This window comes from Lepidochelys kempii, chromosome 21 (genome assembly GCF_965140265.1).
Source record: "Lepidochelys kempii isolate rLepKem1 chromosome 21, rLepKem1.hap2, whole genome shotgun sequence".
NCBI classification, from domain to species: Eukaryota; Metazoa; Chordata; order Testudines; family Cheloniidae; genus Lepidochelys; species Lepidochelys kempii.
The window spans coordinates 14,479,928-14,506,761 of NC_133276.1; the positions used below are offsets into that span (position 1 = coordinate 14,479,928).

The 26,834-nt window shown below is 44.0% G+C and overlaps 2 protein-coding genes across 13 annotated transcripts in view; one reads left to right on the top strand and one right to left on the bottom strand.

Annotated features, from left to right (window-relative positions):
- CEPT1 (choline/ethanolamine phosphotransferase 1) overlaps positions 1-26,834 on the bottom strand; it is a 78,870-nt gene that overhangs the window by 47,732 nt on the left and 4,304 nt on the right. For 2 of the 9 annotated variants that reach the window (XM_073319819.1, XM_073319809.1), the window contains exon 1: positions 1,056-1,137. The gene's annotated coding sequence lies outside the window, so the exon portion shown is untranslated. The other 7 variants (XM_073319812.1, XM_073319814.1, XM_073319813.1 and 4 more) reach the window with 7 other exon arrangements.
- On the top strand, positions 1,151-25,607 carry DRAM2 (DNA damage regulated autophagy modulator 2). Of its 4 annotated transcripts, none has more exons than XM_073319820.1 (10): positions 1,154-1,308; positions 9,625-9,887; positions 12,163-12,230; positions 13,207-13,346; positions 17,058-17,220; positions 20,264-20,346; positions 23,054-23,187; positions 24,266-24,302; positions 24,423-24,515; positions 25,227-25,607. In XM_073319820.1, the coding sequence occupies exons 2-10, from the start codon at positions 9,757-9,759 to the stop codon at positions 25,332-25,334; spliced, it is 957 nt and encodes a 318-aa protein (XP_073175921.1). In that variant the 5' UTR covers positions 1,154-1,308; positions 9,625-9,756; the 3' UTR covers positions 25,335-25,607. The 4 variants fall into 4 exon arrangements, with proteins under 4 accessions (XP_073175924.1, XP_073175921.1, XP_073175923.1 ...); XM_073319821.1 differs by lacking the exon at positions 1,154-1,308 and adding an exon at positions 5,733-9,437; XM_073319823.1 differs by lacking the exons at positions 24,266-24,302; positions 25,227-25,607 and having other exon boundaries at positions 1,151-1,308; positions 24,423-24,508.

Consider the following 26,834-nt stretch of genomic DNA (forward strand, 5'->3'; position numbering starts at 1 on the left):
TTAGCATGTACATTTAAAAACAATAAAACCCTACCCAAACACTATGTTGTATAGTCAGCTTTCCTCCTGTGAGGAGGACAAGGTGTCGAGTCACAGCATTCAACGAATTCAGATACGAGGAGGACAGTATAAGAAGCCACACAGAATGGAACACAATTAAGGTTTCCACAAATCATTGAACACTTCCAACATTTCATGTAAGCCTCCAATGTGGTTCCAGCTTTTCCAGTTGCAGTAGAAACTGGAATGCGATTTGAAGCAGAATGGTCTTTTGGGACCGTGCCTACCTGGCTTAACGCTACCGCCTAAAGACCACACAAGCCCCAACACTGCCCATTAGCTCATTTTTCAGAGGAGCAGCCGTGTCAGTCTGTATCCGCAAAAAGATCAGGAGGACTTGGGGCACCTCAGAGACGAGCCCATTTATCTGAGCAAAGCTGACGCTCAGATGACTAGGTTAGCCTGCATTAGTTCATTGCTGCCTACTCTAGGAGGCACCTCCAGCTAGCCTATTAGTGGGTTAAATCTGGAGAGTGAATTTGCAGGAATGCAAGTTGCGGACGGTAACAGCAAACCCCTGGGAGCCTGGAAGAAAGAAAGTTGATTTTTTTGGGGGGGTGGGGGGGAAGGGGCGGGAACCAGAAGAGTTCCCTATTGAGACGTCTAAATGCAACTGGACTTTCTAAGCTCCCGCAAGCCCCGAGATCGCCGAGCAGCTCAGAGCCTGCAGGACTTTCGGCTACGTTAGGTCGCCTGAGAAGCCAGAGGGACTCCTGCCGGGGGCCGCGAGCCCCAGCCATGCTGCAGAGAAGCCCTGGCCCGGGGCGGCCCGGGGCGGGGCGGGACATCACCCCCCTCGGCGGGGAGCGCCCCGGCCCCCCACCGCCGCCGCCTCCCGCGCAGGCCCCAGCCCGGAAGGCAGGGACCCCTCGGGGGCGAGACCCGGTCACACACACCCAGCCCCGGAAACAGGGACTGCCCGGCGGAGCCGCTCGCACGGGGCCCCGGGATCCCGGCTCGGCCCGTCAGGCTCCCTCGGAGGACCCGGCATTTACCTCAGCCTCTCTCCGCACGAGCCCGGGCGGCGCTTTTACGTCCCTTTTGCGGCTGCCGTAAATGAGCCTGGTGGCGGGCGGGCGGCGGCGGGGGGGGGAGGGGTGACTCGGGAGCGCGCGCTGGGAGGTGGGTGTGGGAGCCCGGCTCGGGAGCGCGCGGGGCTGGGCGTGTGGCGCGCGCGGCCCGGGCTCACTGCCGTGCGCGCGCTGCCGGGTGCGGAGAGGCCATGGGGGTGAGGCAGGAGAGCCCGAGGTGAGGCACGCGCGGGGCGGGGGGCGGGGGGGGGGGAGAGCGCGCGCTCCCCTCGGGGTCTGACAGGCACCGAGCCGGGTCCGAGTCCGCCCTGCCCCCCTCATCCCTACACTGCCCCGCCCCCACCCCCCACCCCCCGACACTGCCCCGATCTCCCCTCTCCGCACTGCCCCGCCCCACCCCCCACCCCCCGACACTGCCCCGCCCCCACCCCCCACCCCCCGACACTGCCCCGATCCCCCTCTCCGCACTGCCCCGCCCCCACCCCCCACCCCCCGACACTGCCCTGATCCCCCCGTATCCCTTCCCCCCACTTCCCGCCCCCCACCTCCCTCCAGTCCACTGCCCTCACACCTCCCCTGCCCGCCTCCAGCCCCCCACCCCCTCCCGCCACTGACCTGCCCCACTAACTCTTCCCTTTACACCTCCCATTGTCCTGATCCAGCCCCCCACGCCCCTTCCTGCCCTGTCCCACTGACTCTCTTCCTGCCTCCTGTTACCCTTCCCCGCTGATTCTCTCCGTCCTGGTGTTATCCCGCCCCTTCCAGAGCCCCTCACCCTTCCTGCTTACTTTACTGGTGCTTTTTCCTTTGGGATCGCCTTTCTAAAGCTTCACCACTGTCCAGCCCCTTTTAAAATCTTCCCTTCAGCCTGGCTCAGGTCAGACTTTGTGGTGTGTATCTCCAGGCTTACTCCGTGTTTCTCTGGGCTTTCCACCCCGCCTCCTCCTTTTTAGTCACCTTAGCTTTACCTTTAACTTTTACCCTGACGATACAATACTCAAGTGAACCTTTTTGACACATCTAATGACTCCACCCTCTCCGTTCTTTGTGCTTGTCTTAACAAAGTAATGTGTGCCTGCTTGCTTCAACACAATGTCTCAGGGATGGAAATACTTATCTCAGATAGAGCTCATTTTCGTTCATCTCCTATCCCTTCCTGAGGGGGTCATGCTGTATCTTTCATTTAACTCCTGTATTCCTGGATGTCATCCTTACCTCAGAATTTTCCTTCTTTCACAGCTGCTGTTGGGATTTCTGTTTACTCTGCAATACAGTCCATCTAAGCAACTATTACAGCCTCTCATCTTTATTATTACAAAATCCCTTTTCCATAGCCTCATAAAGTCCTAGATCTCTCTACTTAATCATGTGCAGAATGTTCCTGCACACCACACACATTGGAAGAAACAAAACCACATCACACCTGTCTTCAAAGGAGTTTTCAGGTTTTTAAGCTCTTCATTGACTTTCTCCAGCCTATTGATTCCCCCCACCTCATCTCTGCCCCCTTCACCCCACTGTTTTACCCCTGCAGTTGTGGGAGTTCTCTCCTCTCCAGTTCTGCCTTTTTTCAGATTTCATTTAAAAGCATCTTTACTAGTCCTTGCCTAGTCCTGATAATTACCTATAATTACACTTGATAAATAATGCAAGAGGGAGAGAGAAATTAAGTGCTTTAATATATTCTATCCAACAGAAGGCTAAAAAAAACTCCTTAAGAAAATGGAAATAAAGAGCCAGAGACTGAGATAAGTATTTTTAAATAGTTAAATACATCAGGAATAAAGACGCCTACATTTGTGACTATCTAGACCAGTTGGCAATATAGTGCCCATCTTTAAAAAAGGGAAGAAGGAGAATCCTGGGAACTACAGGCCAGTCAGCCTCACCTCAGTCTCTGGAAAAATCATGGATCAGGTCCTCAAGGAATCAATTTTGAAGCACTTTGAGGAGAGGAAAGTGATCAGGAACAGTCAACATGGATTCACCAAGGGCAAGTCATGCCTGACTAATCTAATTGCCTTCTATGACGAGATAACTGGCTCTGTGGATGAGGGGAAAGCAGTGGACATGTTGTTCCTTGACTTTAGCAAAGCTTTTGACACGGTCTCCCACAGTATTCTTGCCAGCAAGTTAAAGAAGTATGGGCTGGATGAATGGACTATAAGGTGGATAGAAAGTTGGCTAGATTGTCGGGCTCAACGAGTAGTGATCAATGGCTCCATGTCTAGTTGGCAGCTGGGATCAAGTGGAGTGCCCCAAGAGTCGGTCCTGGGGCCGGTTTTGTTCAATATCTTCATAAATGATCTAGAGGATGGTGTGGATTGCACCCTCAGCAAGTTTGCGGATGACACTAAACTGGGAGGAGAGGTAGATACGCTGGAGGATAGGGATAGGATACAGAGGGACCTAGACAAATTAGAGAATTGGGCCAAAAGAAATCTGATGAGGTTCAGCAAGGACTAGGGCAGAGTCCTGCACTTAGGACTGAAGAATCCCATGCACCGCTACAGACTAGGGACCGAATGGCTAAGCAGCAGTTGTGCAGAAAAGGACTTAGGGGTTACAGTGGACGAGAAGCTGGTATGAGTCAACAGTGTGCCCTTGTTGCCAAGAAGGCCAATGGCATTTTGGGCTGTATAAGTAGGGGCATTGCCAGCAGATCGAGGGACGTGATTGTTCCCCTCTATTCGACATTGGTGAGGCCTCATCTGGAGTACTGTGTCCAGTTTTGGCCCCCACACTACAAGAAGGATGTGGAAAAATTGGAAAATGTCCAGCGGAGGGCAACAAAAATGGATAGGGGACTGGAACACATGAGTTATGAGGAGAGGCTGAGGGAACTGGGATTGTTTAGTCTGCGGAAGAGAATGAGGGGGGATTTGATAGCTGCTTTCAACTACCTGAAAGAGGGTTCCAAAGAGGGTGGATCTCGACTGTTCTCAGTGGTAGCAGTTGACAGAACAAGGAGTAATGGTCTCAAGTTGCAGTTGGGGAGGCTTAAGTTGGATATTAGGAAAAACTTTTTCACTAGGAGAGTGGTGAAACACTGGAATGTGTTACCTAGGGAGGTGGTGGAATCTCCTTCCTTAGAAGTTTTTAAGGTCAGGCTTGACAAAGCCCTGGCTGGGATGATTTAGTTGGGGCTTAGGGCTTTGAGCAGGGGGTTGGACTAGGTGACCTCCTGAGGTACCTTCCAACCCTGATAGTCTATGATTCTATGATTATGACGTAGCAAGGGTGTTAAAGTATTTGTTTACATAATTCTTTACATAGAAGGTAATAGGACATCTTCATAGAGTAAATTGTTAATAATCATTTATACAATACCATAAATGTACACCGCACTTTACAGATAAAGTGAAGACACACTTCCTTCTCTGTTTACACTGTGCAGGGCCTACCTATACACGAGCATCTGCCCACGTAGCTCCAATTGCACAATACGGTCCTTAATTAGACAATTTAAAAAAAAAGAGGCAGGACACAGGGCAGCTGTCTAGGTGAGGGGCCATGGGAGAGTAGAAGAATTTTTAGAAGTGAGTTTTAAAGAGAAATTTGAAAGAGTTGAGAAGGGGTGCTTGGTGGACAAAATATGCAAGGCTTTTCTAAGCACAGGAAGTTGCTACTGTGAATTAATTTTGTACACAGAATCCTGGCTTTGGATGTTCACAAAAGCACAATTATATGGACTGTCACCTGTATGCTTTCATGTACATCCTTGCCATTCTTCAGACAGTCTGACCTTGTGCTACATCTTAATATTACAGTGACCTTATGCATAGATTAAATAAATACATTAGTCAAACTGATATTGCACAGTTAAGCATGCCAAGTCAGGAAATTCCAAAGTTGAAGCTGTGAGTATTGCATTGTGATATAGTTGATTACATCATCATGTTTCTCAAATACTACAGTACATCATATCATCTTTTCTATGCCTTTAGCTAGATCTACAGAATTTTGTATGTTTGTCACTTCTTGTATATGTCTGCTGATTTAGTTGCTTTAATAGTCCAGTATACAATAACTAACTTTTTTATGGTTTCAGAGTTAGTTACAGCCGTGTTAGTCTGTATCCGTAAAAAGAAAAGGAGGACTTGTGGCACCTTAGAGACTAACAAATTTATTAGAGCATGAGCTTTTGTGAGCTACAGCTCACTTCATCACTTCATCTCTTTGGACCCTTACATCTACTAGGCTTAACCAGTTTCTGTGTTCTTTGTTTCTCAAATGTAAGACTGGCCTTGTGGTTAAAGCACAAGACCATGATTTTGTAGAACTGGGCTCTAGTCTTAGCTTCCTGGTTGGAGCCAGTAGCAAACGACATGAAGTGATGAAGTGAGCTGTAGCTTGCGAAAGCTTATACTCTAATAAATTGGTTAGTCTCTAAGGTGCCACACGTCCTCCTGTTCTTTTTAACTTTTTTATGACAAATTCTCTGCTCGCTAAAGTTGGTAACTAAATTAAAGTAGGTTTCAGAGTAGCAGCCGTGTTAGTCTGTATTCGCAAAAAGAACAGGAGGACGTGTGGCACCTTAGAGACTAACCAATTTATTTGAGCATCAGCTTTCGTGAGTTACAGGTGCATCCGATGAAGCGAGCTGTAGCTCACGAAAGCTCATGCTCTAATAAATTGGTTAGTCTCTAAGGTGCCACAAGTCCTCCTGTTCTTTTTGTAAATTAAAGTACCTTACATTTAACAGGATTCTTTTCCTTTGGAGACAGTTACATTTCTGAACAGGAGTTCAGTATTGTATCTCACAAGCTGTTTCTCAGACAGAGTTGTATAGTCTTATTTCCGACTTATCTTTTATGTGGATTTGTACATTAGTATTTTTGCTATGCTCAAACTATCTTAATAAAGCTCAAATTTTACTTATGACATTCTTCAATTTCTCATAAGAACCTGTGTGTAGAGTTTGTGCTTATTTGCCACTGGTGTGAAAGTTATGACTATATTTCTAACCACGCAGGTACAACACTTAAACATACTGAGTTGTGACTTTTAAGCCAAAGACTTTTAAAAATAGTGAATCCTGGGTTCTTTTTATGTATGGTATTTGAGTCTTCAAAGCTCTTGTTTTCAAGTTTGTTTTTCACAAAGGCAGAAAATTACTTTAATTTTAAAAAATGAAAGCTGAGATTCTAGTATAGTGACATGGCTTTTGGGGGAGGGGCTTTAAGAAAATCCTCAGTAAAATCAGAACAGTTGGCAGCGTTGAATTAGTGGTGAAATTGTATAGCTTGTGTGATGCAGGAGGTCAGACTGGGTGATTAATGGTCACTTCTGGCCTTAAAATCTATAAGCCTAAACCCCTTATTTGACATCTTACTGTCCTGTTATATTGACACTTTTCTTTATGTGTTCTGATAACACTTCCAATTAGGTCTGTCAAAGGTTTAAAATAATTAATCGGGAGATTAAAAAATAATCACAATTAATCACAGTTTTAATCGCACTGTTAATAATCGAATACCATTTATTTAAATATTTTTGGATGTTTTCTGCATTTTCAAATATATTGATTTCAGTTACAAATCAGAATACAAAGTAAAGCTCACTTGATATTATTTTTTAGTACAAATATTCGCACTGTAAAAAGATAAACAAAAGAAATAGTATTTTTCAGTTCACCTCTTACAAGTACTGTGGTGCAATCTCTTAATCGTGAAAGTTGAACTTACAAATGTAGAATTGTTTTTACCTGTTTTGGGATTTTTTAGCCTAACCTAACTGTCCAGAGGACATGTTTCCATGCTGATGACAGGTTCTGCTCAATAATGATCCAAAGCAGTGCAGACCAACGCACGTTCATTTTCATCATCTGAGGCAGATGCCACTAACAGAAGGTTGATTTTCTTTTTTGGTGGTTCAGGTTCTGTAGTTTCTGCATCGGAGTGTTGCTCTTTTAAGACTCTGACAGCAATCCTATAATGGAAGTTCATGAAAGTGCTAGTGTTATTTTATTAATAGCTTGAAAATGAAATATTAAATGCCAGAAAGTTAGTACATGGGCACTTCAGATTCCCACCCTACCTTAATTCTGCCTCTGCATCCCCATCCACCTTCCACTTCCATGCTAGAGACTGTCATGCATCATAGCAAAATACATCTGCCTTTTTGTTGTATTTGTTTTGTTTTTGTTGTATGATGTAACCCACACCCGCTCTTCAGGTTTTAGCAAGTACAAAGTAGGTTTCTGTCTCATGTCAAGAGAGTTCCAGAGCCTGATTAATGGCAGCTGGTTATGCTTAGAATCTACACCCCATACTTGAAGACGTCCCCAAATTTATCAGCAAGTGGTGGACAGAGGATTGGTGCTGGTGTAGCATGTAAGACCCAGACTGAGGGGGCAAAGGAGCAAGAGTACTTAAATTAGTGACCAACCTCAGGGAAGTAGCTGAGGGAGGGATACCTGGCAGCCATGTGCTGTCAAGCATGGCCTCCACACAAATCCTACACCCGTCCATGGGGAAAGGTCAGAATAAAGACATCACTGAGGGAAATGGGATACTCTGGGATTTCAGGGCAGTATGCAAAGAGTGGGTAAGATGAAGGTATATGTCTGGCCTGTCTCATAGGGGTTGGATCAATTCATATCAGAAGGGTAATCTGGATAGAATAAATTCTCCAGCCCTCTGGAACATGGAGGAGGTTGTCAGCTCTGGACTATATTTTTTCTTCTCTTCATATCCTTCTTCTGTTCCTGCTCTTTCTCCTGCCTTTATGCTTGCCCTTTGGACTCTTTGCCTGCCACCCCCTGTTCTCCTTCCTCCTACTACTCCACTTCCTGTCAGTCTATTATCTGTCAGAGTTCACAGCTGAGGCAGGAGCAGATGCAGGCTGGAATTGGGGTGGGCTAGCTGGGAAACAGGTACAGACTAGAGCAGGAGCCGCAGTAAGGGCAGTGTTCCCAGACAAGTAGTGACATTGAGCAGACTAGAGAGGCTGCTTCCCAGGAGCCTATGTACCTTCCTTGAGATCACCTGGTGGGATCTCGCCTGTGGGTTGGCTGAACGCTGTAGGTAACTGATGACTCATTACACTCAAGCAGGCTCAGAGATAACACAGGGATGAGACCTCCCACTTTATCTCCCAATTCCTCACTCTGACACCCATCTCTCCCTCTCTGACTCGCCTTCTGCTCTTTTCTTGGAATCTAGTTTCTTCTCTCACTTCCCCATCCACTGGCTAGAGAGGAGGACCCTCCTCATCACTTTCAGATTCTCTCTTCCCGTACCTCCCCTTCCTATCTGTCTAGTCTCTCTCTCCCCCTCCATGGGATCCTCCATCACTCTGGCTCCCTCAGTCTCTGTTCCTGTACTTTGATGACTGGCTCTCTCTATTCCTGTCCCTGCAACTGACCACCCTCATTCTGGTTAGTTTGAATGTTGTATTTCCAGTCCAGCTGTGGACTAACTCTGCACTGCCTTATTCATCATCTGGCCCTGCTCTTTTCTGAGGGTTCTGTCTTTGACCTCTCTCTGATCACCACTCTCTCTACATTGCTCACTTCTCCTCGTCTTCTTTGTCCTATCCCTTGCTCTGTTCACAGTCTCCAATCTTTCATCTCTTTGGACCCTTACATCCACTAAGCTTAACCAGTTTCTGTGACCTTTGTTTCTCAAATGTAAGACTGGCCTTGTGGTTAAAGCACAAGACCGTGATTTTGTAGAACTGGGCTCTATTCTTAGTTTCCAGGTTGGAGCCAGTAGCAAACTATTTCCCCCCCAGCGGCAAGGAAGGAGTTACGGTTCCTTCCCTGTGCTCTTGTGGGGGTGACACAGCTACACATTGTGCCTGTACATCTTGCTCTGTATGAAGGGTAACCTCGCTCTGAGGCTCCGATGTTCAAAACCGGATAGGTGTATAAACGCAGCATGAGGTACTTAACTAACTCAGTGTGTAAGTGGAACTTCCTCTCCAGCTGGATTAGGTGGTGGTTGTCTCTGAGGGTCCTGGATGGCAGCAGCCAGTTCTTGCCAAAAGAAATCTATGCACATATTTACTGATTTAAGTGTGAGATTGTAAAGTGTCTGGAGAGCTTCAGATAGAAGGTGCTCAAAAAGTGCAAGAGTTACTAATATTTCTGTATCGTCAGGTCACTTTGTAAATATGCCCAATTTGTTGTTAATGGCAGTTGTAGAACCTTTCGTTTCCTCTGTTGGTAAAACTGTCACTGAGGCATATTCTGTACTCACTGCACTCACTATCCTCCCTGATCCCTGGAGCTTAACCTTGAAGAGGTTTTATGCACAAAAAGAGTCGAAGAATCACAACATAGTGGCTCTCCTGACACAGCTGTGGAAGCAGACACATGTGGAAGCAGACAAAATGACATCAGTGAGTTTCTTCTCTAGTTTTCTTCTGTGAGTTGCAGAATGAAAGTTTCCAAAAGAAGTTTCTGCTTTTCACTTTAAAGTTACTTATGGGTTGTAAGGGCAGTGACTTCCTGTAAGCGTCGTGTTGTGCTTTCAGTGGCACTGACTAAATCCAATTTGTCTTCTCTTACTGTGGCTGTTTATAACAGGAAGCGCATGGAGACTGCATGTTAACACAGTTGCCACTTTGGCTTCAAGAAGAGAAAACCACTGAGACAAAACCAAAGATTTTTTGCCTATTCGATTCTTCACAGCGTTTGGATTTGTGAAACAGTGCTGCAATGTGGTGGTTCCAGCAAGGCCTCTGTTTCTTGCCTTCGGCTTTGGTTGTTTGGTCAGCCGCTTCTTTCATATTTTCATACATTACCGCAATCCTTCTACGTCACATTGACCCTTTGGTGCCCTACATCAGGTCAGTAAAACTCTTAACTGTTGCACTGTTAACAATACCACAGTATTCATGCCAGAACTGGCCTTTCTTTTTTGCGCAAATGTTTCCCCTAACCTTTTAAAAATTGTAGTTTAAAATGTATAGTTTTGGGATTAGCAGTTCTAACATTAAACTAAGAAGATATTTAAAACAAAAACATCAATACTTGTCTTGGTAATTTAATTTAGTTTAATTTTTTGAACACAAACATTTACATTTTAAAGTTTTCATGGCTTATGTTAATGTCATCACAATATCACTGGGTATTTTAGTGATCGCTAGAGATGTTGGGTAATTGGAGGCACAGAGTCATAGAATAAATATCTGAATCCAGAGTTCTTGTTCTATGACGCCAGTTCTCAGCCTCTTCTGTGTTTGGACTCACCCAGACACACCCTCCTTTCTAGCCATACGGGAAGGGCCGGATGGTTACAACCTTCTCCCCTCCCTTGCAATCTTGAGATTGGGAACCCCTGTTCCTTGACAATATGGCTTTTTCATTTGAAACGTAGGCTTTTTCCTCTTTGGTTTTAACATGTTTTTTAACTTAAATCAGTTGCTGGTGCAGGGTCATAGACAACCGTGAGTAATTCTTAGTTCTGCTAACCAAGCACAGTCACAGAATTTAACATCTCTCTGGAAGTACTAAGGGTCTGCATGTGCCTCTGCTACTGTCCTCCTTCAGATGGCTGGACCTACCATCATCTTCCCTCTCTAATTTCTCCTCCATTTGGTGGAAGGACTGGCAGCCTTCACAAATTGGTCCATTGGCTATTGAGCTGCTAGAGATGAGCTGTAACTGCCCATATCAGAAAAGGTATCATGTTTTGTGCAAATTACAAAAAATTCTATCTTTCCAGCACAAAACCTAGGGACAATTAGCTTTCTGTGAGTTCCAGAATGTATATTTAGATCTAATCTCTCATATTCCTTAGTTTAGTGCTCTTCTGTGTCATGTGGTTTACTCTCACTTAGGCCAGGATTTCAGTGTTACCTTCTGATTCAGGCTTTTTTTAAAAAAAACAAAACAGAATTTTTAGCTGCTGTTTTATAACGTTGTTAGTCATATAAAATGAGATTCACCCCATGCAGAAAGCCAGCCCCAGGGCTATTTGCCACTTAATTCCTTCTTGGGTCCTCAGAATAGGGTTTAAAGGGATGTAAACAGTTCCTAGGCCTTATGCTGGGCTTTGTAAAGCCTTTGCACTGTAAAGCCTTTGCACTGGGGCTTTACAGGTTAAATTAGCAGTGAGAACTTTTCACTCATTGTTTAATCTCTTTAAAATTCTCCTTTCTAACATTTCTTCTTACTTATGTGGGTATGGCAGCTTCACCCTTAGGGTTTGAGACACCAGCCTGCCTGCGGGCTTAATGCCCAATCTTTCCCTTTGTTATGATTAATGCTGCTGCTTTTTCGATCTCCTGATAGATTTACTCAGAGTTCCACCGTGGTGCAGTGGAGATACAGAAATATCAGGCAAGATTTTCCTGAGATTTTGAGAGCCAAATTTGAGACACTTTAAAGGAGCCCTTTTTTCAGAAAGTGCTGAGCATCCACTTTAGAAAGTGAGGCCCCATTAAAGTATTTCAAGTTGGACACCCAAAAATGGAGGCTCCCAACCTATTAGTCATTTTTGAATATCTTGACCCTCATTTATAAGGGTAAAAATTTAACTCTGCAAGTCTGCCTTGTTTATAGTGAATCAGGCAGATGTTTGGTTGTGTGCAGTGAATAACATATGGGACCACATGTTGAACACTTAAAGATAAAAAATAATGAACAGCTCCCGCATTTACTGTATACAGTCCAGCCTGCACACTAAATGATGCAAGTGTCCTTTGAAAAATGAGTGATTATGTAATTAAAATCTGTATTGTAATCTATATGTCCAGTTGGAACCTTAACTTTGGCCTTTCCAGACTTCAGAGTGCATCATTTTACAGCCTTAACTGTCTTTTAACTTTTGATGTAGAATTAACATAAACAAAGAGGATAGCTATGTTGGTTTGTACATATTGTTCCTGTTCTAAAACCATTGTGCCCATAACAAAAAGGCAGTCATGTTGGCTTCTGCAGCCCTAGAAATTAGCACAGTAAATTGCTTAAATAGTGTACAACAAAATAGGTGAAACTGCTTTGAATGGTTCATGACCCTGTTTCTCCTTTCCTTTCCTCCTCTTATAAAGATGCATTTCTGTGGTGGGAATTTACAGTACATGACGGAGAACCGTATTTCTTATACTGTTTTTCTTACAGTGACACAGGGACAATACCTCCTGAAAGATGCTTATTTGGGATTATGTTAAATATTTCCACTTTCTTAGGTAAGTAGTTAAAATGACCTCTAGTACATTGTAAACACTTCTGGAATACAAATTATTAAACAGGAGCGCTAAGTTACTTATTTATAAGTAATGCCTTACTTATAGTTTCATTATTACTAAATTACCCATAATTCCCAGACAAAAGCTACATTAAGAGAGTGAGGCTGAGAGTACAGATCAGTTATTTAGGGTGAAATGCATTACAGGACTGTTGTAATTATCCCCAAACCAAGCATTTATTAGTGCAGGAAACTCTAAGGTGCCACAAGTACTCCTTTTCTTTTTATGGATACAGGCTAACACGGCTGCTACTCTGAAACCTGTCATAGCTAAGGTTAAGCTTAAAAGAAATCAAGACATGTTAAGGTATGAAAATGCACATTTATGACATGTCCATAACCTTAACTGTGCCCAGTAGTGACATCATCGGGGAAGTGGACTCTCATATGTCTTTAAAAATCAGTTTAATCTAATCTGGGATCACAAACACTACATGCCTTTATCAGAAGATATTTGCATTTCTGTCACTTCACTTCATTTCCTGGCTTGAGTTCCTCACTTTGCTCTCTTAGGGCTTGTCTTCACTAGTCGCTAAATCAGCATTGCTGTGATCGATGCAGCAGCTTCGATTTACTGGGTCTGGTGAAGACATGATAAGTCGATGGCAGAGCGCTCTCCTGTTGATTTCAGTACTCCACCTCCTCGAGAGGTGGAAGCTATATCAACAGGAGAGCATCTCCCATCAACATAGTGCAGCGTAGACACCGCTGTAAGTCGATCTAAGCTACGTCGACTTAAGTTAAATGATTTACGTAATTTAACTAGCGTAATTTAGATTGACTTCCTTCATTAGTGTAGACCACACCTTAATGTAGTTTTTAAATAATGACCTCTGTCTCTCATATCACCTTACAGTAGACAAGAATAGTTTCCTTGTTTACGTAAGCCTCACTGCATTTGGATTGTTTGTTCACAGGTATTGCCACTGTGTATGTTCGCTATAAACAAGTGTATGCTCTGAGTCCAGGAGAACTCAAGATCGCCAGATTAAATAAGGCTGGCTTTACACTCGGAATGATAAGCTGCTTTGGACTTTGCATTATTGCCAACTTCCAGGTTTGTGTTCTGTCTGCAGTTTTCTGGATGTTATAGTGGAAGGACAATTCAGTATTTTGGACCAGATTTCAGAGGTGATGAGCCCCCACTGACTTAAGTTATAGCTCTGGGTGCGCACCACCTCTGAAAAACAGGTCCTTTATGTATGTTTTCTTTCAAAACAAGACATTTTTGGACGAATTACAAGCCCTAGTAACCTCTGTCCTTCTCCTGTCTCTCAACTGTCTATTTTTCTCTACAACATTATCTTCCTTTTCAAAGTTTTCCCTCTCTCAAACTGATAACCTTTTAAATATTCACACCACAAGCAAGAAACGCCATATGCAAAGCTTCTGGGTGTCACTGTCTGATGGCAACAGTCATGCATTTGGCAGCCATGTCATGCACGTCCGCGTCTCAGTTGGAGTCTCTTGCATCCAGCGGATCTGCCAAAAGGATGCTGGCATTTGCCTGCAGTTATGCAGCTTTTTGGCAGCTGCAATGCCTGCTGAGCAAGGATCCAGGTGCCTCCTTCCCCTGCTGGATTAGGGCCAGGAATGAGAAGCCAGGAGGTGGCGAGAGCATGTGGTGGGAGCAGAAACACAAGGTGAGGAGCTTGATACTGGCCTCAGGCTCCAGCCTCCTCTCTTCCCCCAAATCCAGTTGTACCACATGATCTATAACACATAGCCCCTGTCCACTGGGAGCCCCAGCACCCACTGTCCCCAGCCGCCCCCAGGGGCTTTAGCACTTCCTATCCTTCCACAGGCCCAGCACTTCTTGACATCCCAGCAAGCACCCATCTAGCTACTCCTTCTTCCCTGTGCCCACTCACCTACCATGGCTAGAGATGCCAGGTTTTATTCAGCTCCATGTCCTAACCGCACCAATGATCAAGGGATGATGTGTTTGACTAAGCCTAAATTTAGGGTTATTTGCAAGTTAGTTAATTAAATACTACACATAAAATGGCACATGGTACAAACCAGAACTTGGCAGCTATGCTTATTAGCGTATTTGACTACCAGTGCTGGCAAGGAGGATCCCACAGAAAAAGGAAGGAGCCAAAAAAAGAAATTCGATTCCACTAACTACAGAAGATAAATCAAGAGGGGGCAGAAAGAGGAGTAAGATCAAAGGGTGAGCAAAAGGATTCCAGAGGGGGACACCAAGCAGAGAACCCCAGATAGTGGTCGATGCAGAAACTGTTGAGGGTGTCAGTGGATGCTGTCTCGTAGAACTCTGCCCAGATGGGTACATGTGAGAGGCCAAAGGTTCGTCTGCAAGGAAAAATTGACAGGTATAGCAAGAGCAGAATAATTGAATACTTATTGTGCTATAGCTACGCAGGTCAATTTTCCTGTGCAGACGAGCCCAAAGAAAATTTCTCTGTTGATCTCTACACTGTCAATACAGAAAAACATATTTGACCACGGGATGGCAGTATAGCAGCGCACAATTTAAATTCTGATTTCTACAGTACAGGTGCAGAGTCAGCCTTGGGAATTTATTGGCGTTTGATTAAATACGTGGCCAGATTTCGTAAGGGCCTGGATGATTTCATTACCATTAATCTCATCTGCAGTTATGTCGCTGAAATAAGGGGAACCCAGTCTCAGGGTTTAGGGCATAAGATGATCTGCGGAGCGAGGAGGAATCGATCATGCACAGTCAGTCAGGTGCATTTTTTTCCCTACCTTCCTTCTCAGCACCAGGAACTGGTCACTGTCCAAAGACAAAACACTTGTCTGAGTGCCTCCACAATCTGATTTTCTATGGGAAACCCTGTGTTTCTTTGATAATAGTCGAGTCGATTCCATCTTTTACAGTTTGTTACTGTTACATTTTGAAGTATGTATTCTACTTAAGGTGTGATTCCGTTCTACCTCTAAAATAAGTAGAAGTGACCCTTTCTTATTCAAAGGAGCCACTGCTGGTTTTAATGCCAAGCTTTTATTGTTCTTAACCCCTGTTAGAATTGAAGAGCGAACATACCTAAGAGGGAGTAAGGTGAAATTTATCCGTTTACTTTATTACTGGTGGTGATGGACAAGTGACTCCAGCTGGTTTGAGTGTGCAGAACTGGCAGTCAGGAAGGACTCATACACTGAGCCAATTTCATCTAAAGTGATTGAGACACAAACAGAGAACCCCATGAGTCCATTTTTACAGAGTCACTTTTCAGAGTAGAACCAGAACCACTAGGTTTTAGCCTGTATTGTGTGATCCTGTTGTGTTCATAAACTTAGATGTTAGGATAGAAGGGGTTAATAGGCCGTCTAATCCCTGATCCCTGCCCTCATCTGCGTAATCGCAGGGCTTCCTTTATCCAGCTTCAGTGTTGTATCCCCGTTTTCTCTGAATACATCTTGTGACAGGACCTTGATGATTTCTTGTCATTAAACTACAGGCCTCCTTGGACAAGTAGCATACAGCCAGATTTTCAAGAGTGGTTACTGACTACAGGCGACTTGACAGTTGTGTGTGTCCAACTTGACACACTTTGTGCATCATTTACAAAAGTGCTGAGCACCTGCAGTGCCTAGTGGCTTGAAGTGGAGCTGCAAGTGCTGTGCAACTCAAAGTCAGGCCCCAAGCCTCTCAAGTTGGGAACCCAAAAATCAGTGGCCTTTTTGAAAAGGTCAGCTTTGAATTCTGTGCCTTGGCTTTCTCATCTGTAAAATGGAAATGTGAATACTTACCCACAAAGGACATGTAAGGGTCAGTTTTTTCATAAAAAAAAATAGTTTGATCCTCAGATGGAAGACTCTGTGTACGTGCAGGTTACTGGTACTATTCTCATCATGATATTATTCCATTGTCTGATGGGCCTATTCTCATTTTACTTGCTTCAAACCTCCTGAATAATTCCTCCACTTCCTTTTTGCTAGTACTGTTCAGTTATTTACAGACCAGTCTCATTAAGGCTGTATTTCACACAGCCATCCTAGGAGTCAGTTTGTCATCTTTTCATTATTAAATGAGAATCTGTGACTTGACACTGAGTTTTTTGTGTCCGAATGATGGGAAGTGATGACAGATGAACTAGTTTAATTGAGAACACTGAGTGTTGGAGGGTTAAGCTTAACAACAACACTATTATAAGAAGTATGTGGCCAATGAAAGCTGAGTAAAAGCTTTTATTCTTCCATGGTGATGAGCCCCCCCACCCCTAGGTAACTAAAAACAAGGGTTGTTTTAAAAAACAAAAGAAGTTCATGCTGTTATGCTCAAGTCCATGAACTGTTAACATAGCTCTAGTTATTGCACTAACTAACTAAAAGTTATCGCAACAAACTAAAAGCCCTGCTGTTCTGGCCAGTTTATTAAAATCTCTGCTCTTGAGTAAAGTGTCACAGGAACTTTAAGGACCGCAAGTGGCCAAGACCTTAGTTTTATGTTTCATCTGAAAGACTGGCCCTCCGGCAGCCAATTGCTCCATGACAACATGTACTGACAGAGAGTTGGCAGCTGCTGAATTACTGCTAACCCACGTGTGGATTTCCTTTGAAGGTCTCCCATCGAAGTACTGACTCTGTCCCAGCACTGCTTAACTTGAGAGATGTGAGGAGATCACAGTTAGAGGTGATGGCAGCTGCAGGCAAAGCTTTTACAGAAATAAATTGTCTGAGCTTTGATAGAGTGGAGCTATCAGCACTGCAATAAGCTAAATTGTGTTCTGTATATTTTATGTACATATTATATTTTATTTATATCTGTCTTTCCATCTAGAAATATACTCTGTTTTATATGCACGTAGTTGGAGCCTGTCTAACGTTTGGAATAGGAGCCATTTACATACTGGTTCAGACTATTCTTTCCTACATGATGCAGCCAAAAATTTTTTGGATCCGAGTGATCGTGTTACTCTGGTGTGGATCAAGCATAGCAAGCAGTATCCTTTGTTGTGAAATACAAGTAATACTAGTAGTACAAGCTAGATCATAAAATAGAGTAAGTTTGTGAAAAATGTGCAAAGAAACTTGTAGGGTCTTTTGTCGTCTTTCATTTAGAGTATGGAAGTGTGCTCTAGGTTAAGATACATCTTAAATCCATTTCAAAATGTAAACTAGTACAGAATGCACAAGATCACAGGACAAAAAATAGGAACTGATCACAGAACTAAAAATTAGCAGTAGCTTAGGTACAAGTAATCATGACTTGATCACTTGTTATGTGCAAATATATAATACTGGTTTGGACTCTATATACATTTGGTGTTTTTAAAAGGGCCAGTTTCACAAAGCTGAAAATAAGTATGAGCCAAACCAGTTGACAAAGGATTTAAACCAAAAAATAATGGATAATTGGGAACTATTTAAGAACATTTTACTAGATACCCAAAGAGCCACACTAAAGAAAAGGCCATACTGGATTAAAAAAAACAAAAACCACTAGCCAATCTAGTATAGATGGGAAGTGAAAGTAGCTATTTAAAATAACTCTCATCCACCCACAAAATGGAAGAAAGGGCAAGTTGATAGCTTCTGAATTATATTAATACTATGAATTGTAGAAAATTGGTAAGGGAAGCAAAAGGAGTAATCTATGGCCAGCAGCGTTAATCACCTTATTATCCTTAAGTATAGGATTCCTTTTGTTCCTAACAATGGTATTGGTCCATTACTAGCTGGACATGGTTGACCTGTCAAAAAGAAACTGAAAAGGTAAAAGTGTTCAATAAATATTTCTGTTCTGTATTTGGGGAAAAGTCAGGTGATATAAATATATCATATGGTGATGAAATACTCTCCATTCCAATTGTGATTAAGGAGGATGTTAGAGAGCAACTACTAAAGCTAGACATTTTAAAAATTATCTGGTGTGATTAACTTGCACCCAAGAGTTTTAAAGGAGCTGAAGTTGATGTAATGTACCTTGACTTGACAGGGTAGTGCACTACATTTTGATAAGAAACTACAAGAGTCCAAAATCAACATGGCTCACATTAAACAGATTAAAAACTGGCTGGCAGGTCTCAAAATGTAATTATAAATGGGGAATCATCATTGAGCAGGTGTATATCAACTGGCGTCCTCCAGGGTTTCGTTCAGAGCCCCACACTATTTAATATTTTTAGTTAATGACTTGGAAGAACACAAAATTACTGATAAAGTTTGCAGATGAAGATTGGGGAGAGTGGTAAATAATGAAGAGGACAGGTTGCGGATATAGAGCGATCTGGACTGCTTTGTAAAGTGATTGCAAGTAGATAGCTTGTGTTAACAGAACTCCATAGAAAGTCATACATCTAGACCCCAGAAGGTGGCCATACAGCATCAGGGCCCCTACAGCATGGGAAGCAGTGACTGAAAGACACCTGGACAATCAGCTGAACATGAGTTCTTAGTGCAGTGTTGTAGCCAAAAAGGCTCATGAGATCTTTGGATGTATAAATGAGAATATTGAGTAGGGAGGTTTTATTACTTCTGTAAATGGTCTTGCAACCACTACTGCAATACTGTGTCCCCTGTTGGTGTCCACAGTTCAAGAAGGATGTTGATTAATTGGAGAGGGTTCAGAAGAGAGCGAAGAAAAAGATGAAAGGATTGCAAACAATGTTTTCAGCGCTAGGCTCAAGGAGCTCAAACTGTTTAGCTTAACAAAGGGTGACTTGATTATAGTTTAAATAATTGCATGGGGAAGAACAAACTGATAAGAGGGCTCTTCAGTCTAAGAGACAAAAATATAACAATATCCAGTGGCTGGAAATTGAAGCTGGACAAATTCAGACTAGAAGTAAGGAACAAGTTAACAACAAGGGCAGTTAGCCATTGGAACAACTTACTAAGGATTGTGCTGGATTCTTCATCACTGGAAGTTTTTAAATCAAGTTTTGATGTTTTTCTAAAAGATCTGTGCTAGTTCAAACAGCAATTAGTTCAAGAAGTCCTATAGTCTGTGTTATACATGAAGTCAGACTTGATCACAATTGTCCTTTCTGGTCTTAGAATCCATAAATCTACCCCTTCCCACTTGTGCTGTGCTGTCATCCAAACAGCAGCCATGTGATTCCCCACCACCACAACTTCCACTGATTCACTGTTCCCACCCCATTAATTATTTTTTTAAGGACTGAAGGAATTCATTGACTAAGAATCTCAGTTATCGGTGGGGAGATCAGACCCATCTCCAGAGGCAGCGCAGACCCGGAGCTTCCTGCAGCCAGAGGAGGTACCTGGAGGTGCATCTGATCTCTGCCCAAGAGCAGCCGTGCAGGGGAAGAGCAAGTCCTGTCCTTCCCCAGCTCAGTAGGGAGTCAGACTTTGGGCTTTTGTTTCCACGGCTCCCACCAGGGCTCAGGGTGCCCATTTTTCCAAGGGGCCCGCAAATTGGCTGGGGCCCCTGGGCACGGGCCCATGCATTAATCTGCCACTGGCCTGGACTAACAACTAGGAGCCCCTGGCTGAGGCATTCCCAGCGGATAGGGGAGATCACACTCACCGCCACCTCCGGGAGCTTCTTCCAGCTACCCTAAGCTCAATGGCTGCTGCCTTCAGAGCCCAGCACAGAAGTGAGGATGGCAATCCCGTGACTCCCCACACCAGCTTTGCAACTGCCCCATGACCCCCTTTTGGGTCAGGACCCCCACAGTTACACCACCATGAATTTCAGATGTAAACATCTGAAAAAGTGAAATTGACTAATTTTCAAATCCTATGGCTGTGAAATTGGCCAGAATGGACCATGAATTTGGTAGGGCCCTAGTTATGGGGTAAGAAACTACACTTTTGTTGCAAAGAGTAACTTTCTGTTTCACCTCAAGGTTACTGTTCATTATGGTAAACACGTCTTATCTTGGCATTTCAGAGCCCAAGGTCCCATCCATTTATGTAGATACCTGGCCGCAGGGTGAAACTTAGTCTAGACTTTAACTGGAACATTCTTTCCAAATTTGCCATTTAGCATCTTGCATCTTCCTTACCTTGTTTCTCTAGTGTTTGTTTCTTCGGTCCTTTTGTACAGTGGCCTGTATGGAACTGACCTAGTACAGAAGCTGCACTGGAACCCACAGGAGAAAGTAAGTCTGATTTTGAGAGCGGGGAGGAAAAGGTAGGACAATTCCATAAAGGACAGTGTGTCCATTTAGCATTGGAGAAAGTGTTCCATGTATGAAGGCTAATGCAGACTTTCTAACTGATGGGAATGCCCAGGCTGCTGGATTGCCTGGATCACAATGGTGAGGGGATGGAAGTTTGCTTATCCTTGGAGAATAAGAGGGGCCGAAGGGGAGAACACAAGAGCTGCTGCTACTTTCTTGTGTGTTTCTCACTAACTCTTAAGTTTTATTCAGAAACCATGTTAATTCATAGGTGTAAGGGGACAAAGTAAAGACTGATCATTTAACAAACTGTTTCCAAATTTCCTGTATTTGCTTTTCTGTGCTTAATTTCTCACTGTTGCATCTACAGTTTTCCTTTAAATCAAAGTGTACATCTCTCCCATGCTTTCGATGACCTTCAGTTGCAAATATAGACAAATGCATGAACAACTGAGAATTACCATAAAACATTTTCAGTAGATGGAACAAATGAACTTTTGCTGTTTGAGCAAATATGAGATGGCTTGCCCAGTTGCTACTCAGTACAAGTAAGGGTTGCAGAATCAAGCCCTAAATTAGACTAGAAACCTTGAGAAGTGTTAATGAATGAAGGACGTTGTGAGGATTACTACAGTGAAAAGAACTTAAAGAAGTTATTAGGTACAGGCTCTGTAACCATTGGTAAAAGTACAGGTTTAATGACTAGCAGCTGCTGTGCTGTACATGACCTGCTTTGTCTTCGCTCACCACAAAGTTATGATCAGAATTGTCAGCCAACAAGATTCTTTACGGTCACATTTTAACATGGTAGCATTTTGCATTGAAGATGAAGCCTGTGTGTTCATTGCTGTTTGGTGGGTTACTGAAGTGGGTATGAGAGATTAATAGGAAAAATCAGGGTGGGGGCAGGGATAGCTCAGTGGTTTGAGCATTGGCCTGCTAAACCCAAGGTTATGAGTTCAATCCTTGAGGGGGCCATTTAGGGATCTGGGGCAAACTTTGGGGATTGGTCCTGCTTTGAGCAGGGGGTTGGACTAGATGACCTCCTGAGGTCCCTTCTAACCCTGATATTCTATGATTCTATGAATGGAGAAAGAGGGAAGAGCAGGGGACAAAAGAGGGAAGAAGAGAGGAAAGTGGGCAAGTCAAAGCTACATGTGATGTAGCTATACTTTGTTAGTTGACCTTTAGAGGCCATTATGTAGTAAAGCAACAATCTAGCCCCCAATATACATTAGAAGCAATGTGTACAAGGTACATGAGTTCCAAAAAATAGTGAGTTAGGAGCTGTCATCCATCTGCACATGACGCTTTAGAAGCGTGAGCAACAAGGGTGATGTCGTGGTGGGAGTCTGCTATAGACCACCGGACCAGGGGGATGAGGTGGACGAGGCTTTCTTCCGGCAACTCGCAGAAGCTACTAGATCGCACGCCCTCGTTCTCATGGGCGACTTCAGTCATCCTGATATCTGCTGGGAGAGCAATACAGTGGTGCACAGACAATCCAGGAAGATTTTGGAAACTGTAGGGGACAATTTCTTGGTGCAAGTGCTGGAGGAACCAACTAGGGGCGGAGCTGTTCTTGACCTGCTACTCACAAACCGGGAAGAATTATTAGGGGAAGCAAAAGTGGATGGGAACCTGGGAGGCAGTGACCATGAGATGGTTGAGTTCAGGATCCTGACACAAGTAAGAAAGGAAAGCAGCAGAATACGGACCCTGGACTTCAGAAAAGCAGACTTTGACTCCCTCAGGGAACTGATGGGCAAGATCCCCTGGGAGAATAACATGAGGGGGAAAGGAGTCCAGGAGAGCTGGCTGTATTTTAAAGAATCCTTATTGAGGTTACAGGGAGAAACCATCCCGATGTGTAGAAAGAATAGTAAATATGGCTAAGCGACCAGCTTGGCTTAACAGTGAAATCCTTGCTGATCTTAAACACAAAAAAGAGGCTTACAAGAAGTGGAAGATTGGACAAATGACCAGGGATGAATATATAAATATTGCTCGGGCATGTAGGAATGAAATCAGGAAGGCTAAATCACACCTGGAGTTGCAGCTAGCGAGGGATGTTAAGAGTAACAAGAAGGGTTTCTTCAGGTATGTTGGCAATAAGAAGAAAGCCAAGGAAAGTGTGGGCCCCTTACTGAATGAGGGAGGCAACCTAGTGACAGAGGATGTGGAAAAAGCTAATGTACTCAATGCTTTTTTTGCCTCTGTCTTCACGAACAAGGTCAGCTCCCAGACTACTGCACTGGGCAGCACAGCACGGGGAGGAGGTGGCCAGCCCTCTGTGAAGGAAGAAGTGATTCGGGACTATTTAGAAAAACTGGACATGCACAAGTCCATGGGGCCGGATGCATTGCATCCGAGAGTGCTAAAGGAATTGGCGGATGTGATTGCAGAGCCATTGGCCATTATCTTTGAAAAATCATGGCGATCCAGGGAAGTCCCGGAAGACTGGAAAAAGGCTAGTGTAGTGCCCATCTTTAAAAAAGGGAAGGAGGAGGATCCTGGGAACTACAGGCCGGTCAGCTTCACCTCAGTCCCCGGAAAAATCATGGAGCATGTCCTCAAGGAATCAATTCTGAAGCACTTAGACAAGAGGAAAGTGATCAGGAACAGTCAGCATGGATTCACCAAGGCAAAGTCATGCCTGACTAATCTAATTGCCTTCTATGATTAGATAACTGGTTCTGTGGATGAAGGGAAAGCAGTGGACATGTTATTCCTCGACTTTAGCAAAGCTTTTGACACGGTCTCCCACAGTATTCTTGTCAGCAAGTTAAAGAAGTATGGGCTGGATGGATGCACTACAAGGTGGGTAGAAAGTTGGCTAGATTGTCGGGATCAATGAGTAGTGATCAATGGCTCCATGTCTAGTTGGCAGCCGGTATCAAGTGGAGTGCCCCAAGGGTCAGTCCTGGGGCCGGTTTTGTTCAATATCTTCATTAATGATCTGGAGGATGGTGTGGATTGCACCCTCAGCAAGTTTGCAGATGACACTAAACTGGGAGGAGAGGTAGATACGCTGGAGGGTAGGGATAGGATACAGAGGGCCCTAGAAAAATTGGAGGATTGGGCCAAAAGAAATCTGATGAGGTTCAACAAGGACAAGTGCAGAGTCTTGCACTTAGGACGGAAAAATCCAATGCACCGCTACAGACTAGGGACCGAATGGCTAGGCAGCAGTTCTGCAGAGGAGGACCTAGGGGTGACAGTGGACGAGAAGCTGGATATGAGTCAACAGTGTGCCCTTGTTGCCAAGAAGGCCAATGGCATTTTGGGCTGTATACGTAGGGGCATTGCCAGCAGATCGAGGGACGTGATCATTCCCCTCTATTCGACACTGGTGAGGTCTCATCTGGAGTACTGCGTCCAGTTTTGGGCCCCACACTACAAGAAGGATGTGCAAAAATTGGAGAGGGTCCAGTGAAGAGCAACAAAAATTATTAGAGATCTGGAACACGTGACTTATGAGGAGAGGCTGAGGGAACTGAGATTGTTTAGTCTACGGAAGCGAAGAATGAGGGGGGATTTGATAGCTGCTTTTAACTACCTGAAAGATGGATCCAAAGAGGATGGATCTTGACTATTCTCAGTGATAGCAGATGACAGGACAAGGAATAATGGTCTCAAGTTGCAGTTGGGAAGATTTAGGTTGGATATTAGGAAAAACTTTTTCACTAGGAGGGTGGTGAAACACCAGAATGCGTTACCTAGGGAGGTGGTGGAATCCCCTTCCTTAGACGTTTTTAAGGTCAGGCTTGACAAAGCCCTGGCTGGGATGACTTAGTTGGGATTGGTCCTGCTCTGGGCAGGGGGTTGGACTAGATGGCCTCCTGAGGTCCCTTCCAACTCTGTTTTTCTATGATTCTATGATCTCTGCACCCCTCAGGGGAAAGAATACTTCACCCTTTCCTCCCAGACACCAGGTAAATTCAGCTTATTTCATTCTATTATGAAAGAGTTTGAAAGGCAGAAATGTAAGCCTTCTACTACTAGAGACTGAAAAAGCAGTCTCACTACATAGATGTATTTTCTCTTCAATACAGGGCTACATAGTTCACATCATCAGCACAATCTCAGAATGGTCTCTGGCTTTCTCCTTCCTCAGCTTTTTCCTCACCTACATCCGTGATTTTCAGGTAAGGCGCAGTTCGTGTCCAATGCTTTGTATAGCCTGAGACTCATGAAATAAAATTAACATCCTTCATCAAATATCAGAGCTGGTAAACTCAGCCCCACCAGCCTAGTTACAACAATACACCTTTCTTTTGATTGTCTTGGGATCCTACCCTGAAAGAGCAGCAAGGTAAACATGGTCCCATCTTACTCAATAGATTTTCTTTGTGCTGTATCCCTAAGGTATATCTACTGAGGGACCAGAATTAGCTTTCACTACTTTCATACCCTATATGTGCTGCAGAGCTATCATAGCTCAGGAAATAACATGGAAAATAGCACAAGAGAGGAATGTTTCAGAAAATTCTTGGTTAGTGAAAACAGGGGATTAGAATGAAAACTCTTTTGCGACCTATCTCTAGCAACCTCTGTCTGCACCTGCAGTCACCTATAGATCAGCTGATTATCTCCCTCCTGAGCTGTGAAAACTTTCACACCCTGAACAGCCGTGAGAGAAGTTTGGACAATGCCATATTATTTCCTCATGGGTCTCTCAGGGCTATTTGAGTTACTAATATTTCGCTTTCTTAGCAGGCAAGTAGTTTTTGGAGTGATATGCATTTCAGGGTGCTTGGACTTGGCTGTAGAAGCTACTCTGGGGAAAGAGCAGAGTAAGTAGTGGAGCTCTGCTAACTTATGTTATTTTTTTTCTCTCTCATTTTTTTCTATTACAGAAAATTTCCTTGCGTGCGGATGTCAGTTTAAGTGGACACAATGTTTGCAATACACCCAATAGCTTTGTGGCTGATGAACACACACTGTTGATTGGAGGACGTTTATAACTAAGTGGGAGAGAAAACACTTTCTCAGCTTTTATATCTCAGGAATTTAGAAAGTAGCAATAATACTAACAATTTATATAAGCGTTTGTATAAAAAATTCCATCCAATTGAAGAGGAGACTAAATTCAATCACTTTGACACATAAAGGGTTTTGCTGTTAACCCACATAGCAATGCAAAGGTGATTAATAATCAGTATTATCAATAACCTGTAATACATTTCTGCACTTATACATTTTATAGAATGAAGAATAAAATGGACATTGGAAAGTTGTGAGTGTCTCTGCTGATTCGGTCCATGCGTTCTGCACGCACAGCAAGGCCTTGGACAAGATTCCAAGCTGTTTCCACTCCGGGCCTGATACAACTCCCATGAAAGTCAGTTGCAATGAATGGGAAGATGTATTGAATGAGGATTAGCTACATAGATGGGCATAGGTGGAGAGGAGTTATACCTTATCATTTTGACAAATGCATATGCACAAGGGGCCAAATTAAAGGTTGTACAGCCTTAATTCTGGCATTTCATACCTTTTGAGAGCTTGACTTTGCAACCTTAATATTCTTACATAGTTTTGTAGGTAGTTTCCCAGATTTTAAAAAAGCAAATGGGGTGGGGAGGACGGAACCACATTCCACCATGTGACATATTGACACTAATATGGCTCATTAGCAGGCTTGGAACCTTTAGATCAACTGCACAGATCTCTGCAGAGCTAATGAAGTGAAGTAGAAGAATAGCAGGTTATCTTCTGTGGATTGCACTAGAGGGGGATGAGACATTTAGCCACTAGTCTCAGGTATTTGCTGACTGGAGGAATGATGGGATGGAGGAATCTTGGATTCCATTCCAGGCTCTGGAGGGGAGTATCTGCTCTACTGAGCAGAGACCCTTTTACCAGTTCCTCCAAGCTTGACCCCTCTGCCTTGTCCCCTCCAACCTGTCTGTTCCCCACACCTGGCTCTTCAGCGCCATTCGCTTTGCCTACCCAGCCCCAGTCTCCTCACCCAACAAGTCGCAGTCTCCCTCCAGCTCAGTTCCCATCTCCAACTCCCAGTTTCTCTCCTCTTCTTTCACCCCCGGCTCACCCAGGTTTTGTCGCAGTCTGCTCTTTCCCCCAGTCAGCTCCTGTTCCCATGCATTCAAATCTTCCACCTTTCCTCTTCCATGCTGGCTGAATGCCAGCATTGGGTCATTCAGATCCCAGAAAAGACAGCAGACAGAAGTGCCATCAAGTTGAGAGTAGGGCCTTGCTTCATTCAGCCAAGAACAGAAGCAAGGTCATCAGCCCCTGCAAAACTAACTGAAATGAAACAACCACCACTTCTCTCCAGCTACCGGGCACCCCAGGGTAGCCCCACCCCTCCCACCACACTCCAGGGCTGAAAAATGCAAGGTGGGCTCCTCTCTTCCCTCAGGCCCACTTCCACTTGCACCCTAGGGATGCGCAGAGCATGTGACCTCTCTAGCTGGGCACTGCTCATGTCAGTGTCCCCACTG